The 19,493-nt window shown below is 39.8% G+C and overlaps 1 protein-coding gene across 3 annotated transcripts; it reads right to left on the minus strand.

Moving 5' to 3' along the window:
- Positions 1-748: 748 nt before the first annotated feature.
- rabl6b (RAB, member RAS oncogene family-like 6b) lies at positions 749-17,993 on the minus strand. Of its 3 annotated transcripts, XM_046034661.1 has the most exons (18): positions 17,841-17,993; positions 16,529-16,621; positions 16,238-16,412; positions 15,996-16,130; positions 15,590-15,637; positions 15,362-15,391; positions 14,936-14,988; positions 14,663-14,751; positions 13,375-13,515; positions 11,502-11,607; positions 11,219-11,322; positions 10,147-10,529; positions 7,067-7,214; positions 6,613-6,816; positions 5,386-5,647; positions 4,933-5,119; positions 3,421-3,479; positions 749-3,324 (listed from the first exon to the last, which is right to left on the minus strand). In XM_046034661.1, the coding sequence occupies exons 3-18, from the start codon at positions 16,365-16,367 to the stop codon at positions 3,139-3,141; spliced, it is 2,265 nt and encodes a 754-aa protein (XP_045890617.1). In that variant the 5' UTR covers positions 16,368-16,412; positions 16,529-16,621; positions 17,841-17,993; the 3' UTR covers positions 749-3,138. The 3 variants fall into 3 exon arrangements, with proteins under 3 accessions (XP_045890617.1, XP_045890616.1, XP_045890619.1); XM_046034660.1 differs by having other exon boundaries at positions 16,238-16,621; XM_046034663.1 differs by lacking the exon at positions 15,362-15,391 and having other exon boundaries at positions 16,238-16,621.
- Between the last annotated feature and the right edge of the window lie 1,500 nt (positions 17,994-19,493).

A 19,493-nucleotide genomic window follows, 5' to 3' on the forward strand; every position in this document is an offset into this window, starting at 1 on the left:
AAAGTGGAACATTAAGCAGCTTTAGAGCCAGATGATGTTGGAGTCCAAAACAGAGGTAAAAGCACAGCATATATTGGACAATTGCAAATGATTTCTTTCACAGCAACAACAAAATGCATTACTAAGTTGCATTTTTCATGCAACAAAATTTTTTTTAAATTTTAAAAAAGAACATCATGGATAACTTTAGAGCAACTAGTGTAACATCCTTCTCTTTTTTAGAGGGCAGATGAGCTTTATGATGATATAACTGTGAGCAGAGCACTGGGATCAGCCAGTATCTTTCTGTGAGCTACAATTAAAAAAATCACACAGGAGTGCCCATCTGTCCTGTTCAGTAAAGTAGTTCTGCAAGTCTTTTGGCAAACACATACACAGAATTCCCAAGGTGAAAATTGTTTTAAATGGTGAAATTCTTTTTTTTAAAGACAAGAAATGTTCTTTATCAAGAAATAAGTTTGCATTTATTGGACAAACCAAACATAGGCAAACTCACATAATGTAAAGATGGAACATGTCATGGGGTGAAAAATAAATGAAGAAGTTCATTCCAAAAATGTCTATACATCCATTTGGACAAAAAATACCCAAAGCACAAAGTGCATATCCATTCTCAGAAATGTTATTACCTTAGACAGCTGAGTTTTACAACAATTTCCCCAACTGGATCTTTCCTGTCAACATCATTTCATAGGATTTCGGTGACATTATTTCCACATGGTGTACATCATTTTAAGAACAAAGCAACTTCAAATGTAAAGATTTATTTATATACTTTATACATTCTTTTCTTGCTGTACATTTAAGTCTCATGCTTGGTTTGAAACTGTGCTTTCAGCATTTATCCTCAATTACATGACAAAAGACAAAAAAAGAGCATACAGTATTCAGGATCAATGCTGCATAGTTTCAACTTTGGAATATCAAACATAGTTTCTTTGTAAACCAACAGATTTTAACCATATGTGCATGAGAGATGGAAACTGTATGAAATCTGTCAGTTGTCAAAACATGTCTAAAAATACACATTATTTCTCTTAGATGCAAGAATGCTTCAGTTATCTGAAACATTTTGGTGATGCAATTTATGGAAGATACTGCACGTCATCTCCGTCCATCATGAGCAGGCATCGGACAAAAAATATAACACATGAAAAGTTTAGCAGTTCATATCATGACATACATGTTCTTAAAAGCAGTGGAAGTAAACCATTGGAGGATGTATTACAGGAAAAAGTGAATGGGAAGAACTGTAACCCATTAAAAAGCTGCATCACTTTTTTGACCGTTAAGGACTGTTTCAGCACAAATCACACAAAATTCTGACATTTAGCAACAAAACAAAATAGAAGCAATAAATAACATAAGGATAACACAATGAGAAAATCTTGGAAATGTTACTTACAGAGAAATATTAGCATAATTTCATAACACTCCTTTATAAGAATGGTGTTTTGCTGTCAAATCAAACAAAAACAAGTGACATACAAATGTACTGATACACTGCAATCTTATAACAGGATTTAAAGATGATATAGATTCTGTTTCACCAATAAAAAGCAAGGACAACATTCTGAACCCAGCCGAGCTACCTAACACACTTTACAGTAAGAACACTTAAAAATGGTTCACGAGGACAGCGGCACATCATTCCCTTGTAGTGACCATCAATAAGGCAATTGCAGAAAACATAAATAGAATCAGTACATAGCCTGCAGGCTGAAGCAGACAGTGCAGGAAAGTAACTCGTACCAGCTATTCTGACCTGGCTTTAGGGGGTGACAAAAGCCAGTGGGCTGGTGGCGGTTATCAGTTTCACACCAAGACTACGTCCACACTATAACGGCTTTTCATGGTCACTGAGGGGTGAAGGTGGGCTCTGCCTTTTTTTCTTTCCAGTCAGTAGAAAGAGGGCGAGTGTGTGGGTGAGCTGCAGACTTATGTGTGCATAAGAACATATGATTCATTATGTATAACGCACCTGGTACAGGTTCCCAGAAACAAAATAAAGCATCATTTCTCTTTCTCTGCTCCATGTTGCACGCGAAGAACGCTCTTTACGCCTACGGATAAACATCATGGAACATGGCATAGAAATAATAAAAGTCACACAAATTCAGACTTGCTAGTGTTTTATCCCCTCTTTTTTGTCCTCTTTTCAACAGCAAACAATAAAACTGATGCACAGCCTAAATCTGGTGAGTCAGACACAGCCTGGTTACTCTACTGAGTCTCAGCTGGTTAAACCTGCATCCTATCCGGGTTAATGACAACCCATGTGTAGTGTATTCAGCCATTCTGATGCTTTGAGATGATCAAAATGAGTGATAACTTCTTTTTAACTTTGCAGGTACATCTATTTTCCAAAAGCTAAATTTTCCTGGTCCACTTATCCACTCTTAAGAACATTTTTGAAAAGATCTGGTTTCATGTAAAATAAACACTGGTTAGGTGTGGATGGAAGCCAAAACAAACCGATTTAGCCGGCTTGGTGTGGACGTACTCCAAGAGTGAAAAGGGTAAAGTAATTTCCATAGTTGGTGACGGGGAAAATTCTAAAATCAACTCTCTCTTCCTAATTAGAAACACAAGACTAAATGTATTACTTTTAGCCAACAAATAGGAAAGAAAGAAGACACAACACTATGGAGTCTCTAAGGAGTCAATCTTCACTTTTAGCATGCTCTCAATTATTACACCCACCAAACAAACATTCAGACAAAATGGTAACTCTATTTACAGCAGCTGATTCGGAGTGGATCATTTGCAGAGTGTATCAAATCAAAGAATTAAAGTATTAAACCAACGTTTTCAATCAAGTCAAAGTACAAAGAGCTAATTTGTAGCTACACCGATCATCAACTTTAAAGTCACGACTTAACTACAGTACATGTGGGTCTTATTAATTGAAATTGAAGTGACAGCAGTAGTGCAGATGGGAAAATCAATCAGAAGGAACATACAGGTACCACAGTCCTTGGTTATTTTTTACCTGGGTGTCGTCGGTAGCCTTGTGTATTGCGTATGGCTTGGAGATGCTGCTTTATGCACATAGAAGTCAAGGAACCAGGAGGTTATTGAACGACCACGCGCCTCGCTGCTGTTCTGCGGCTCCGTGTCCTAATAAAACAGAAGCTTTTATAGTTCTTCGTAATCACCGTCATCTCTTTTGACCGATCCGGCTCCCCCGCCCAGAAAGTCCTCCAACTCGTCCACTTCTGTTTTCTTGGTCCGGGATTTCTTTTTCTTTTTTTCATCTACTGCTGCAGCTTCGTCTTTTTCCTTTTTCTTGTTTTTGTGTTTCTTCTTGCTCTTTTCATCCTCCTGTAAAATGGAAGGACACAATATTTTGTATTGATATTAAAGTTTTTTAGGCATATTACTAATTACAGTATGTAATGTGAACAACAATGATTTTACCTCTTTGCTTTTCTTCTTCTTTTTCTTCTTGTCTTTGGAGGAGTGTTTGCTTTCTTTCTCTGAAAGAGGAGCAGATACATATAGTAGTCTTACGGTGGTGCATGATTGAAGTGGTCAGTAGCTGATAAGATTAATCTCATTTTAAATATGTTCAAATCAAGTCTTTTTAATCTAAAAATAACAATCTTTCGAAGAGGAGAAAAGGCAGATTTTTATAAACCATTTGACTAAAACATTATAAAGGAGAAATGTTACATGTCATTAAACATTCAGTGATTAAAACCACAAAATATTCAAAATATTAACATCCAGGTCTCACACTCCCAATGTCATTTTGATATGTAACTATATATGCGACTATGGTTCTATTAATTCTGGATGCCCACCAAAGAGAGCATGTAATGGGTAATTATAATTTCCTTGAGTGAGCGTGATGTTGTCTTGTACTTTGGGGCTATGAGGCTAAGGCAAGAACACGGTTCACGGTTTTTTGGTCTAGATGACAGAATTTGTCATTTTATTTGTGGAAAAACCAAGTAACACTACCCTATTTATAATAGGGTATCTATAATGATCACCACTGTGAGAGGTCTAGACTGGGACTGGAATAAACTGGTAAATAATAAAGCGCCATTCAGATTCCAAAAGTAGATGGTTGTTCTGACGTTAATAATATTCTGAGGGAATGAAAAAGGAGTAGAGCACAGTGATGCATCCGGACACGCTAGAGTTATCTACAGTTTGTGCTTGGGTGCCTTTTAGATTTAATAAATTAGTAATTAGTTTTGAAAGACATGAGTTAAGTATTTTGAGATTATTTTGTACCCCAACACTCAGAGACTAATGTTAGTGAAGTGGAAGATTGAACTCCAGCGCCAGTAAACAAGTTCTGATCGGGTGGAAAAAAAAGAATTCGGTACATATCGTATTTGATTTCAAAAGATACAGCGTGGTAGATGGGTTTCCCTGGTACTACGGTTGAGGCAGAGAGGGTGGGGCACTTTTGTTTGTCATTCCCGTTAGTCCAGAACAAGGAGACCAACTTCTGGTTCTAAAAAAGATATTTAGCCAGTGGTCGGGGCCAGAAACTTAGACTTTCGCTTCAGTTTTTCTCATACAGACAAGAACATGTTTAAAAATGAACTTTTTTTCCACAAAAGCTGCGTGGTCCCACACACTTCCCTCTGCTTTTGTCCCTGTTCGGTCAGACGGTGACCTTCATCAACACCAGTTAGCTGAAAACAGCGCGAACTTTTCTATTTGTTGAATCAAGAATCAATTTAAAATCGAGAATCAATTCTGAATCGAGAATTGTGACACCAAGACACGACAACACCGATCTGAATCCAAATCAAATGGTGCGATTCCCAAAGATTCTCACTCCTACATTTACTAACTCAGAGACGCAGATATAATGTTAAGTTAGTCAGTAAAGTTAAGTTATAGAATAATAGCAGCAAGCTCAGTGTGAATTCTAAGTTAGAAAGACCCAGTAGATATTTCATGACTTGCCTTCCTGCTCCTCGCTGCTGTCTTTGGCTGCGGGAGCCTCTTCTTGGATGCCGAGGCCAAACAGGTCGGTAACGTCCTTGTGTTTAAAAGAGATCACAGTGGGCTTCAGAGGTTCTGGCACCTTGGCTAACTGCAGGTCATCATCAGAGAGGTCAGACAGAAGCTCATCTCTGACTGGAAATGGATCCTGGGAAGAACACGGCAACCAAAAACAAATATTTAGATTTTTCCAAAAAAAAAGAAAAATACAGGCTTACACAGTGTGACAGAAGTGCAATTAAAATTAAAATATGTCAGTATACTGTCTGATTTGTATCATGATGTGAATTTGACTGAATGACAAAAAATACCAGACTCAACTCCAACAATTCCATTAAAAGCTCAGGCTTTCAGCGGTAAAAAGAGCTATGAACTGAGTTAACCTGCTGGGATGGTAAATCTTTTCTACTTTACCTTCACTATTTTTGGTGTGTCTGACGCTTCAGACTCAAAGTCGGGGTCATCCATGACAAACGAGAGCATTTGCTGGGCTACAGGGGCCTCATGGTCTGTATCAGAGTCATCAGCTTTGGGTGGGCTTCCCTTCTTCTTGCCTTGGTGTCGGGCCGGCTGCTCTGCTGCTGGAGTTAAAGTGAGTGAGATGGGTGCTGCGGTCTGGCCTCTGGGCTCTGGAGCTTTAGATGGGACCTTTGGTTTTGTGATGTGGATCACAGGCCTTAAACAGAGTGATATGGAAGATGTGTTTATATTTTACATTTACATTTATTCATTTAGCTGACGCTTTTATCCAAAGCGACTTACAATTGCTATACGTATCAGAGGTCGCATGCCTCTGGAGCAACGAGGGGTTAAATGTTGCTCAGGGACACAATGGGGGATTGAACCCGGGTCTCTCACACCAAAGGCACAGTCTTATCCATTGCGCCAATGTATAGTATAAAAAAAGACTCAAATTTCCTTCTTGGCAGGTCATATTTAATATCCAACAGGTAAACAGTTAACATGTATTCTCTCTCTCGCTCTCTCCCTTTTATACAGATAGGGTTTCGGTCAGAGCTGTGAGATTGTTCCTCTCCTCGAATGTTCATTCAAGGCCGGGAGATGATCACTGTTCCGCAAAACATAGAAACCTAGACTGTGTAAATGATTATGCATCCCTTTACTCGGCGCCAGGCATTAGTGACTGTCCTAGGAGACAGAGTCTCTGGCCCAGCTGATTAAAGTTGTAGTACTTATTCTTTTTTTTTTATTAATAAATTCTTAAAAGACAACGGTTTGCGGTTACTCAATTATTTGTTTAATCCCTCACCAGCAATATACAATTTCCACGACAGTAATGTATTAGAAAACAAAATAAGGGCAATAGTCTGGAAACACTAAAATGTTTCTTCACTTTGTTATTTTTTCCGTACTTATTCAGACCTGGAAATTATTAAAATCAGATTTCATACTTTTCCATACTGCGTAGCAAACCTGGAAAAAAAGCACGAAAAGCTGATGCTTTGTGGTTGATGTTACACAATAGTAACCCCGTGGTCGGTTAACTTACTTTGCCTTACTATAACAGACCGGCCAGGTTGCCAACATGCACATCAACCCTCAACACCACAACATGTATTTATTTTAGATTCTGCTCAATTCTGGGAGTTTAAGGCCATGTCGTTCTGAGAAAGCACTTACGTTTTCAGCTCAGGTTCACTGTCCAGGTCTTGGTCCTGTGTTATAGTGGGGCCTGCTGGTACTCCCTCCTCCTCGTCACTGGTCAGAGTGATATCTTTACTGAGGGGCAGAGTCTTCGGTTGGGGAAGACTGGGCTCTGTGTCGTCAGGATCGAGCTCATCCTGGAAGCCAGACACCATGGGGTTTCCTCTGTCTTCACCATCACTGGGACAGAGAAAGAACAGAAAAACTGTCCTTTTACCGTTACTCCTTGAGAGAGGGCTACTATTGTGGGCTACCATGCAGCTCTACAGGAACAACTGGGACGGTCAAAACCAGAACCTCAGTAACATAAAATATACATATGCATAATACTTTCAAAGTGTAAAAAAGATCAAATGTAGGACATCAACAAATACTAACCTTGTCCCAAAGGATTAACAAGCTAACTGAAAAGTGCTCGTAAACATCATACCTGTCGCTGTCCACAGCCAGAGCAGGCGCAGGGACCTTGGTCTTGGAGGGCAGGCTGTCCTCCAGGAAGCTTTTATCCAGTCTCTCATCTGGCACAAAATCATCCACACTCTGAACCTTAGCAGGACACACTGATGCAGGCGGGTCCTCTGGGGAAAACATGGAGCCCAATTTATGTGAGTAACAATCAAATAAATTAACTTTATTCAAATCAACACTCTAACGTTAAAAAGCTGCCATCACAGCATTGCCTTGTGTTGCTTCCGTAATCACACAAGAACTCAGTGAAACAGTGAAATCACATGACATTCCAACACCAGCTGGTCCTTTGACCACTTTAAAAGCTCTGCATTTCTCAACGACTAAGCCTTGAATCTTGTGACTACTTACTATGCACTTACTACGTTTAAGTTATGACTGAATAATCCAGTCTGATCTGAAAATAAAGTTTACTATTCACAATAATGATCAGAAAACCAACAATAGCTACTGTCTAACCCCTAACTGCTTTAGAAGAAAGTCTTTCCGACTGGCTGAGTCATGCTAAATCATGTAGGAGTTAAAATGAATACCGCCATTACAGCATTGTCTCACCACAATGTATGTTCTCCAAAACAGACTTTCAGCAGTATTTCAGATCTCACGCTGTGATACATTGTTAAAATTTCAAACATCATTAAGATGTGAGAACTGTCACAAGGAGATGATGAATTATAAATTAAATTACATTAATTAAAAATTCTCTCAATGAAAGACTTAAATATCTGTTAAACATAATTATTATTATTTCTTTATTAATGATATATTATATTATAATTCTTCAGATGGAAAACCTAACATTTCTGGCTTGATCGATCTGTTAAAAGTGATGAATCTTTGTAATTCTGACACAATGGGGCTATTACATTAATGTTCTTTATAGCTTCATTCAGAAAAGAATGAACAAGAGTGCTGTCACTGCTGGAGAACAGTGAATGGTGAAATAGTAAGCACTATCCAATCAGAGGAACTCAACCAAAAATAAAAAAGAGAGCTGGGATGTGTCCAACCAAAGCTTAAAAAGTACAAAGGGTTTTGCACACCCACTAGGTCTGACCTAGTAAGATTGCCATCATCACTTTTACATAAAAGTGACTTGCTTATTCAGGAGTTAAACAGACACACACAATTGCCATCGCATTTATGTAACAAAGTCTGAAAGAGGCTAAATAACTATATTTAAATATGATTAATTACATAAGTTAGTGACTCACAGTCAGACATCATTTATACTGTAGCGGTCCTGTTGTCTTGGCTACATTTGTTTGAGCTATATATTTTTACATTTACAAAAAAATATTTCCGGAGCCATTATGTTTATCTTTAACCCGACCCCCTAAAGAGCTCAATTAACTGTGTATTTACAACAGATACAAGCTGAGTTAAGACTAGGGCTGGGCATTAAAACAATGATAATTATCACAATATAATTTTCCTCAATAACAATACAACAAATTGTCAATATTGTCAATAAACGTTTGACTGAAATCGCATACAAATTAGCACTTCATTTTTCTATTAAGATATTTATTTTGTTGAGGAAAAGGGACTGAAAAAATATTTACTGATCATATCTGTTGAAAAAAGATAATTGTTTTGAATGATCTACCTCAGATTTGTGAAGTGATCCACTGTTTGACCACACAATTAACCATCTGGTTTCTTCAATTTTCACTCAGGAGCAAAAATCAGCCTATAAGCTCAAATTATTTAAGGAAATAATGCTTTGACATTTATTGTGATAACTATCGATATCAAATGGTATGCAATGCTTTTATCGTGATAACATTTTTGGCCATATCGCCCAGCCCTAGTTAAGACCTCTGTATGGTTCTTGCCCCAGTTGCAAACCACTGCAATCACATGCATTTCTGTCTGTCCTGGGAGAGGCATCCCTCCCTCCTCTGTTGCATTTCAGAGTATAATTCACCACGGCCGTGAATAAGGTCAGCTGTACATATGCATTTGTTATGATTACAATATGATCAAAAACTAGCAAGTCATCAACACTGCCAAACATCAAGCAAGTGCGACAACACAAGACATGTTAACATTACTTACTAGTACAACTGTGTACACAGAAAAAAAGGCCAGCTCAGCATTTGTCTTGCAGTCTTGTATTTCACGAAAATCTCGCAACATCTGGGAGCCTCTTGCTTGGTCACTCTCTTTGTCTCTTCTTAGCTTCCTCGGTCAAAGCCCTCTTGGGTCTCTATGCCTCTGCTATTAGCTAATGCAATATCCAAAGAGGTTGCTGAGCCCCGGTAAGTTGCCCGCTCGCCAGGCTCCGGCACGACACTGGCACAGCATAATGTTGCTTGAAACTTGGACGGGAAGGTAGCCACCAAGGCTAGGTAGCCGCTGTAAGAGCACTTACAGCAACCTTACTGATGCCTGAGTGTGTTATCTAACAAGTTTGCTAACATCAACTTGAGATTTAGAGCTAGTGCCTAAACCTCTGTCTGTGAAACCTCTGGTTGATTTCAACAACTGCGCTAACACAGCCGAACGTCAAGCAAGCGCAACAACACACGACACAGCAAGCTCATAATTTATTACTTACTAGTCCAACAGCATGAAGGCAAGCTCGGCCTTCCTCCAACATCTTCTTCCGTCTCTTTGCAGCCACTGCCATGATATCTATACTGAGAATACCGAGCTAGCTTCTACCAAAGAACTTACATTGTACACTACTACTACTTTTTGCTTCTTCTCATAGCTAGCTTGCTGAGAGTTTTGTTTGTTCTTGTGATATAAATCCTGCCCAGGATTTCAATCTTACATAGCGCCATTGAAAGCTTCCACGGCCTGGAGCGCCAATGATAGTGATGTCACTCACCCTGTGATGTCACTTACCCATCAAAATGGGTTTGAAGTCGTTTGAGATAAAAATGCTACATAATGTTACTTTAAAAGTTTTTTTTGGTGTCTTTTGATAAGAATCAAGGGTCATTGTGCACACAACTGCAGAGGAGGTGTCATCTGGACTGGTTTAGAACCTTTTACTGCACCAGTAATCTGTAGAATGTTGAGTTATCTCACCTGGTCCAGATGCAGAAGCCTCAGGAGCAGGAGATGAACCAAACCAGCGGGACATGAAGCTGCGTTTCTGGGGGGCTGACGCCCCCGCAGCTGAGGACTGAAGGTGTTCGGGAGACTGGGCCGATGGCTTTGACTCAACAGTAGGTGAAGCTGTGACACTAACCACTGTCGAGGGAGGTGGAGGGGAAGAAGCGGACACAGACGGTGACTGTGGAAGCACCTGGGAGGGAATGGGGGCCTGAGGGGTGCTTGGGCTGGAGCTGCCTGTGGAAGCCCCACTGGGAGGGACAATGGGGGACTGGGAGCCCGAGGAGGGACTCTGACCGTTGGCTGGACCAGGTGAGCCATAGCCTTTACCGCGAGACTCCAAGTTCTCCAGGAAACTGCAGAAATGACAACAGTGATGGTTAATAAACTATGATTCAGTAAAAGTCATCATGAATCAAATGTCTTGACATCGTCCTGTGCTATAAACTAGTTAATCACTCAAAAAAAAAAAAAAAAAAAGCATATTAGCTGCGGAAAACCACTTTTGTTTTCCAGAAGAACCAATGACAACACCTTTTCTCTGTTAGCGTCATTGTTTTGTAGACTCAGCATTTACTGCCCAGACAAATGTGCATATATACTTCTAAGGACATGTAACTCTATCCACTACCACCTTTACATGTTTGAATTGTTTTGTCTTCTGACAACATATAGCCAAAATTAGCTCAGAGTCAAGAACAATAAATTATAAAAACATTATCTTCAATCTTTATTTTTACAATAAGAATAAGAGCTTAGCTGAATGAAAAGTACCCAACGGCAAGACATTTTAGAAATCAGCGTAAAATTCAACAGCTGAATAATTGCTGGACAGTTAGTCTATAGTGCGTACTGTGTTTCCAGTCTCAGCACTACGGAGCCCCTGAGAGGACAATGTGCAAAAACCTGTTTTCAAGTTTTGGATGCTCACCAGTGTCACGTACACACATCTGGTGTGCACCAGAAACTTATGGAATAAAAAATTGTGTCCCTCTAGGGGATCTTTACAACCATACACTGGCAGAGAGAATATAGTAGACAGTACATCTCATAGTTTTGATCCTCAGTCTCCTGCTGGACAGAAAGCTCCTCCAAGGTGGCATCCATGTCCAGCTGGTTGGTCTCCAGCTGCCTCAAGAGTGTCTCTCTCTGCACATACATACACACACAACCTTGACATGAATGATACGTCACATAGCCTAAACAATACAGCAATCCTATTTTCTCCACATAAGTTAAAATCCTGTTAACCAGTAAAGGATTGAAAGACTAAATTAAAATAAAATAACTGTAACACTAATGATGACAAATGAGTGGTAAAAACTGACCTGCAGCTGCAGGAAGGGGATGTTGAAAAACCTGTGTAGATATTTCAAGCCAAACCCATTCTTCATTGAGGACTCAGCATAGTGGATGTAAGATGATCCCATTGGTCTATGAAACACAAATATTACTAGTTATCTTTCATGACAATTTCCAACAGTATGCAGTATATTTCTATGCCCCTAGTAATCCGTATTCTATCAAGGTTAAGATTGTAAACCTGTTAAAGCTGCATAAATACATTTTTAGACCACTGGGGGCAGCAGAACAAGCTTTGAAAACAACATCTTACATATCATTATTTAATTTAATAATTGTATTGTTACACATCCAGGAGATACTCCAGCAACATTACCATTCATTAGAAGACGTTTTTGTGTCCACAGACAGAAAATCCCCCGTGTGAATGCGTAAGTTCACAGCCGTATAATATGAATGTGTAGCTTTAATGTATTCCAACTCACTTTCAACATCACTTCAAAAATCTAATTTATTAAACGCACTCTGAACTGTTTGAAAAATTCTACTAAATTAACTTCATAAATCAACGAAATTAAAAATCCTTTCGTGCCATTAAAGTGTTCAAACAGTGGTGGAAAGACCTTATCTCAACCATACCTGAAAACTCACCACATTACCTGCACACAAATAGTGAAAGGTGGGCACTACATGACCAGTCTCTATAATATAAGAAACATATGCAACACTACAGTTAATATAAACAAATTCACCTTAAACTTAGCTTGAATATCAAAATATATGCTAATAATATTTTGCTTCACATAAAAAGAAAAATGAAACTTCTTTTAACGTCCGCAGCAAGATGTGTGAAACAGACTTGGGAGCAAATAAAAAATAAATATAAAAAAAAAACACATTTCAAAGCGGTAACATTGTGGGATCTTCTACGAATGCTGATTTCCAGGAGAACTGATTGGTCAGTAGGTGGTGTTTTTATAGTGTTGATCCATTATCTTAAACATAAACTGCTCCGGAGTAGGTTAGCTGTTCATCATACATTACCATGGCAATGATGTAGTAGAAGTGAACCACCACCATAGGACTGAAAACCCATGGCTTCATAGTACAGGCCTCTGGGGGTTTACCAGCTGGTATCTAACTTTGTCTGTCTGCTGTTTGGTGCGTTTTTAAATCTTTTTACTAGTAAAAAGGTTGACGACAGCGGAGTTAGTGGGCAGTAAAAACAAAACAACTGGCTAAGAGAGACTAAAAAGCTTTGTAAATTGGTTGGGAACTACTGTGACCATTTTTTACATTACATTGTGATTGAATTAAATAAAATATTTGTTTGTGATCTAAAACACAAATGATTGATTTGTTGTACTGTGTATGAAAGAGTATTGAGTGGATAAGGACAAAAACATGAAGATGATCAAGCCATTAAGTTGACAGAATAAATGAAGTTGAGGAAACCTCATCAAGGATCACATAGACCGTGAGCTGCTTTTTCTTGAGTTAGGGCTGGATGCATGTATTTCCTCTTCTTCACTATCAGAGAGGTTTCTCTTGAGTCTGACTCAATTAGTTCTCATTTTTGTTGTTCCTCCAAAACATTTTCTTCAATCGTGTTATTCTTCCACTCTCACTTCCACCACCCCTGACTGTGCACACTTCATGACATGGTGTAATGCAGTCTTGTCATTTGCTGACGCAGCCTATAGGAGGGCGCTGTAGAATCATCATGTACTGAAATGTGTAGCCTTAATGAGACTTCTACATGATCACTTTCAAAATCACAATCCACCTTTAAATCAAATTCCACAGCTATTCTAGGTCTGTGGAATGACCTTTAAATACAATAATTTTCACATTAACCATCGCAGTGAGAGGTTTTGTTTCCTAACATTTGCTCTTTACCTGTTAAGTCCAGCAATCAGGTCTCTTATATCATCAGGGAGGATGACACGATGCTCGCCCATGTCCCTGTGGTTTCCCAACACACACACAGGCACATGGGTGGGTACTTTGGGCAGTTCCCTCAGGATGTAGCTAAAAGTCCTGCAATTGACAAAATCATACGCATAATTACGAGACTGATCTGTGGTTGGGTGAAGTAAACTTAAGGAAGCTTAGACTAATAAAAATGAAGGTTCAGTTCAATGGCATTTAAAGCATTCTGCATATTAGTTGGCATGACACTTCTTGTTGCTTATAATTTATGTAAGAGGATCAAGGCAGTGTTTCAGATTCATTGATTTATTTGGTGGCCCGCCACAATATCAACACTGACCGCCACATATTTGTTTTCTTTTTTACTATTTAAAATGGCTAAAATCTTATTTGTTTGTAAAGTGGTGCACAGCACATTGATTCGGTCAGCCCCTCCTCGTCCCGCTCTCAAATGGACCAGTCTGTGAACAGCCCCTCCTCTCCGTCCACACTAATGAGCTGGGAAGTGGAGGTTAGCACGCTGCAAATAGCTGCTCGTCAATATCGACTGCTCGTGCAAATGGATAATGTTAATGTTAATTCTATAACTCTGACGCGGAATGTCTGCTCCCTAAATCCAGGTAAATATTGAAAAATATTTTCAAAGACTCAAAAGGACTCATGCTGAGGAGGCATCAACCTGTGTTGCTATGGCTGCTGAAGCAGCAAGAGCGGGCTAGGAAGGGAAAGCTGTAGCTAATGAAGAGAAAGATGTAGGAGGGGAGGGAGACAGCAGTCAACATGCTGCAGTGGCAGAGCCGGCATGGGCAAAAGCAACACATGAGATTGAAGCAGGGCATTAGTATATAAAAAATAAACAGTACCAATGTACAGGTTACTGCAGTTCTGAGTTATTACAAAAAACAAAACAATGTTTCAGGAAGGTATATCAGAAAAGGTATTGCACAATATTTAGTTGGGCCTATTTACTGTATGTGCTGAACTAGAAAAATGTTTCTAAATGTATTAGTGCATTATTTCCCTTGTGGTAAGACATGTTAGTATTAAAAGATAAATTCCCACAGACACGATGGCCTAAAATAGGAATTTTAAAATGTCTTTGAAGGTTTTTGCCTTTGAAGCTGAACAAAATCCACCAGTGGAAACTCTCAGCTTCACAGCCACATGCAGACTGACTGAAACCTAATCTGTCCATGCATATTGTAGCATCAGAGTTCAATGATGAGACAGTGTTAGGACAACAGTCGGCTCTTACCACTGCTTGGTAATGTCAAACATCATGATGACTCCATTACAGTTCTTGTACACATCCAGGAACTCTGCATCCAGGGCCACCTCATCTGACTACAACACGCAAATATATTCATATTAGAAATATATATATTAATCACAACATAGGACACAATACTTATATTTTGACAACTTAGATTTTCAATCATTTACACTCTGTAAGACATCTGACCAATTCCATCACTGCCAATAAGTCAGATTTTTTGTCCTGAACACATGACAGTCATGTGATAATCACCTCTTGGGGCTCATTCTCCAGTTTCAAATTGTCTCCACGCCTTTTGCCTTTGCCTGAAAGAAAAAGAAAAGAAGAAAAGTGTTACAAGTTAAAAAAGGAAAAAACTCACAATCTACAGTTCAGTTTGCTGCTTTACGTTAGTTTATGATAAGTAAAGCAAGCAGAGCAGCACAGCCGCTTTTCTTATGGAAAAGCCTCATTTTAACACACTATCTTTTAAAGACAACTTCCTGCCATTAAGTCATGGCTCACACGGTGCAGGTGCTCAGACACTAGCTACACACAGCAGAAAACTCAGCCAAACTCTGAAATGTAGCCACGCAGCAAACCTTGAGAATATTGACATTCAGATAAGAGTAGAACAAGGCTGGGCAAACCCACGGCACAGAAGCGAGTTCAACTTCTACACACTATAGTGGTGCTCACCTACACCTTCAGGAAGAGGATATTTTTGGCCTGAGATGAGTGTGAGAGAGGTGCAAAAGAGACAACATCAACAATGAGGACAGAAAAACAAGCAACCATGCGTCTATTTGATGTCATGAAATACTATAGCAGCTTGACTGCAGTACATAGAAAAAGGTAACTTCTTATAGCGAGGTTAGTTACAGTAAAAAGTCTGGTTCTTTAACTGGCATGTATGTCAACACCCACCTTTGTCTACCACATCCCACACCTCTACCTTGACCACGTCATCAGTAGCTGAAACAGAAAGAGTGTTTTCATTATTCATGTTGTTGGGCCCCAGAGAAGAGTAACTCAAATGTACAGGCTGGGACTCCAATATGGATCCAGTACTAAAACACTAGAAGAAGCAGCAGTGGAAAAAGGTTTGCTTGGTATGGAACGACTGACACAAACACAGGACACCTACTCTAAAAATTGGTTAGCTGAAGCTAAATCTAAATGAACAGTCTCTTTTTTTTACCTTGATATGGAGCCACTGAAATAAATCACCACGGCACAAACAGCAGATGTCAAATATTCACCAAAATAGAAACATAACCAAAGCAGTGGTGATTAAATAAAATAAACTGTAATGTTCCATGGCTAGACTTACTTTTGTAATTCCAATGGATACTTGTGGCTTGGATCTCCTGGGTGGGCAGGTACTCCTCCACAAACTTCTTGCCTTGTAGTCGATGCCATAAAGTGCTCTTTCCAGTGTTTCTATCACCCCGGATTACTATTTTCACTTGAGTGGGAAAGAGATTGTAAATTATGTTGGTGAAAAAACTGTATTACTGAATGGGACATATTTGACTACAGAAGCCTATTCACCTGATTGGCTGCATTACTTACTATTATACTGCACCCCCTTGGCGAAGCGTCGTTGCAAACTTTGGTTCATCGACTGCAGGCCAGCTGGGATGTTCTTGTCCCTGAGCTGCCCTGGCTCAGATCCCACCAGCTTCTTAAGTGCTGAAAACATCTTGACAAGGCTTCACAAGCTTGCACACGAACACACGGTAGTACCCTGACAATTTGTCAAACAACACGTGAAGGAAATGTGTAACAGCGTCTCCTGATGACAGTGGAAGTTAAGGGCCCATGCTTCGAAGCAAGTATGATGCCAAATGACTAAATACTGACTCTGAATTTAGCAGTGGTTCCCTTAAATCTGACCAGATTTTCTTGCTCGCCAGTCAGAGGTGGAGGTAACTACCATGTTGTTTTGAGAATCATCTGTGAAAAAAACAAAGGGATACCAAAGTTATGGTTTGTAATTGTCTACTGTTCTCTTTCAAGGTGATAAAAAGGCAGGCCAAATGGTGCCATGGTTTCCTAACGCACAAAAAGACGGTAGCCAGAAATGCTACATGTTGCTACATGAAAACAATGTGAAAGAAGATTCAAACATTTTATCATCAGTTATATTTGTCCATATTATTGTATTGCAGCTAAAACGATGAGTCGATTAGTCTATCAACAAAAAAAAATTAACCAGCAACAATTGTGATAATGAGTTAATTGTTCAAGTAATGAATAGCTATCTTCAAAACAATGCATTGGGAGATGTCACCTGTGGCTCTGGGAAATGGTGATCGACATTTTATATTTTTCTTGCCCACAGAACAAACAAGGACATATCCTGTAATTTCTGGCTATAAGAAATATCATCACAATTTGGTAAACGGGTGCAAATGTTTTTATTGTACAGGGACCCAGGGAATTTTTTTAGATGCTTCCCTCCGTGACTCGAAAGCAATGCCAATACATAAAAGGCACAAACTGGGGCTAGATTTGATAATGTGGTCAAATGACACTTTTTGCAGTAGGTGCATTGAAAACTAATTAGTAGCCAATTCATAGATTTATAGGGGAAATGTTGATACATGAAAGAAGGTCTTACAGCAATGTATCAGACCATGTCTCTGTATATGTTAATGGGAGCTGTCACAGTGTCCCAGGAGGTATTATATTATTCAATTTCAAGATCAGCTTCGGAATCCCCTGTTTGGCTTAAGGAGAGACTAGCTCAAAATTAAAGGCGAACTGTGTAATAGTGTAATAATAAACACAGTGAATCAAATTTTGAGGGGGTTGAAATATTCCCTTTAATATTTTCCACCTAGCATTAACGTTAACTGCCCAGGCTGTTAGCTTGGTTCAGAGAGGGCTGTACAGCATTTTTGATAAAATTACACTTAAAAATGTTAACACATTATATTGTAAAGGGTATGTCAAGGTCGACACAGGCTTCAAACAGTGATGAGACAGCCCGGTGTGTTACCAACCCTGGCTAAAAGGTAACGTTATCCTTTAACTCTGGTTTAGCTAGTTCACGGTTAGCTATCCAGCCGACATTAGCTTAACGTTAGCTTTCCCCCTCTACGCTCAGTGACATTAAACGTCAGCTAGACTGGATGTTCGCTCCCGGATGGTGTCAGCTACAAATACTCACGGTTATTTAATAAAATAAGGAACTGCAGTCCCGGCATCTTTTTCTCAAAACATCTGTCAGACTTCCATCCCAACAGAGATAAAGAAGTGACATTCCTTTGCAAAGAAAGCAGCTACATCGACCCAGCGGCAAGCGTCACACAAAAGTATACAACTTCCGTTAAAAATTTCAAAATAAGCTTTTGTTATAAAAAATAAAATACATTAAAATAAATCATTAAAAAGGCATTGTCTATTTCCACTTTACATCATGTGATTTCATTACTTCATGGAACATTATTCCCTTTCTACTATACGTGGGTATACTTGAGAACAGACGCTGCTTGACATCTCTGACATATTAAAGGGTCAGTTCACCCAAATTACAAAATCACAAGGTCACAAGAAAATTTAAATGTTATCATCTATAATTCCATAACTGGACAAACTCCATCTGCTGATGATGATCATGTGATATGATCAAAAGCTCCAGAACAGCTACTAAATGAACACTGTGAGATTATTTTCTCTACATTTGAGTCAACAGTAATGTGTTTTCCAGGAAACACAAAAATTCAGGATATTGAGATTTTGAAAGGACTATCTACTCTGTTAAAAGTACTTCTTTTGAAAACAGGAGTGACTGCAAAAATCTCAGAGTGAGGTATCTGAAAATCTTGATACCAAATAATATCAAATCCATCTGCCATGCTAGATAGTGCATATAAATAATACATATTTTTTGTCATTTGGATTCTACCATAGTCTACTGTTGATCAATGAGTAGACCTTCCAATTAACGGCCAACCCGCTCTACCTCCTGAGCCACAGCGTGTCAAAGGCCTTGGGCAAATGAATGTTAGTTTCCGTTTGAGCACTTAGGCTCAGTGTATGAATGTGTATGACTGGTGAATGCAGATGTAGTGTAAAAGCGCTTTGAGTGGTCGAAAAGACTAGAAAGGCGCTATACAAGTAGGGAACATTTACACAGAGTACCACACGCTGCCACTAGCTGCCACAGAGTACTACAGGCTGCCACAGAGTACCAGAGAGTACCACAGGCTGCCACAGAGTACTACAGGCTGCCACTAGCTGCCACAGAGTACCACAGGCTGCCACAGAGTCCCGCAGGCTGCCACAGAGTACCAGAGAGTACCACAGGCTGCCACAGAGTACCACAGGCTGCCACTAGCTGCCACAGAGTACCACAGGCTGCTACAGAGTAACGTTACCACAGAGTACCACAGGCTGCCACTAGCTGCCACAGAGTACCACAGGCTGCTACAGAGTAACGTTACCACAGAGTACCACAGGCTGCCACTAGCTGCCGCAGAGTACCACAGGCTGCTACAGAGTAACGTTACCACAGAGTACCACAGGCTGCTACAGAGTACCACAGAGTACCACAGGCTGCCACAGAGTACCACAGGCTGCTACAGAGTACCACAGGCTGCCACAGAGTACCACAGGCTGCCACAGAGTACCACAGGCTGCCACAGAGTACTACAGGCTGCCACTAGCTGCCGCAGAGTACCACAGGCTGCTACAGAGTAACGTTACCACAGAGTACCACAGGCTGCTACGGAGTACCACAGGCTGCCACAAAGTACCACAGAGTACCACAGGCTGCCACAGAGTACCACAGGCTGCTACAGAGTACCACAGGCTGCCACAG

This window comes from Micropterus dolomieu, linkage group LG21, assembly GCF_021292245.1.
Source record: "Micropterus dolomieu isolate WLL.071019.BEF.003 ecotype Adirondacks linkage group LG21, ASM2129224v1, whole genome shotgun sequence".
NCBI lineage: Eukaryota > Metazoa > Chordata > Actinopteri > Centrarchiformes > Centrarchidae > Micropterus > Micropterus dolomieu.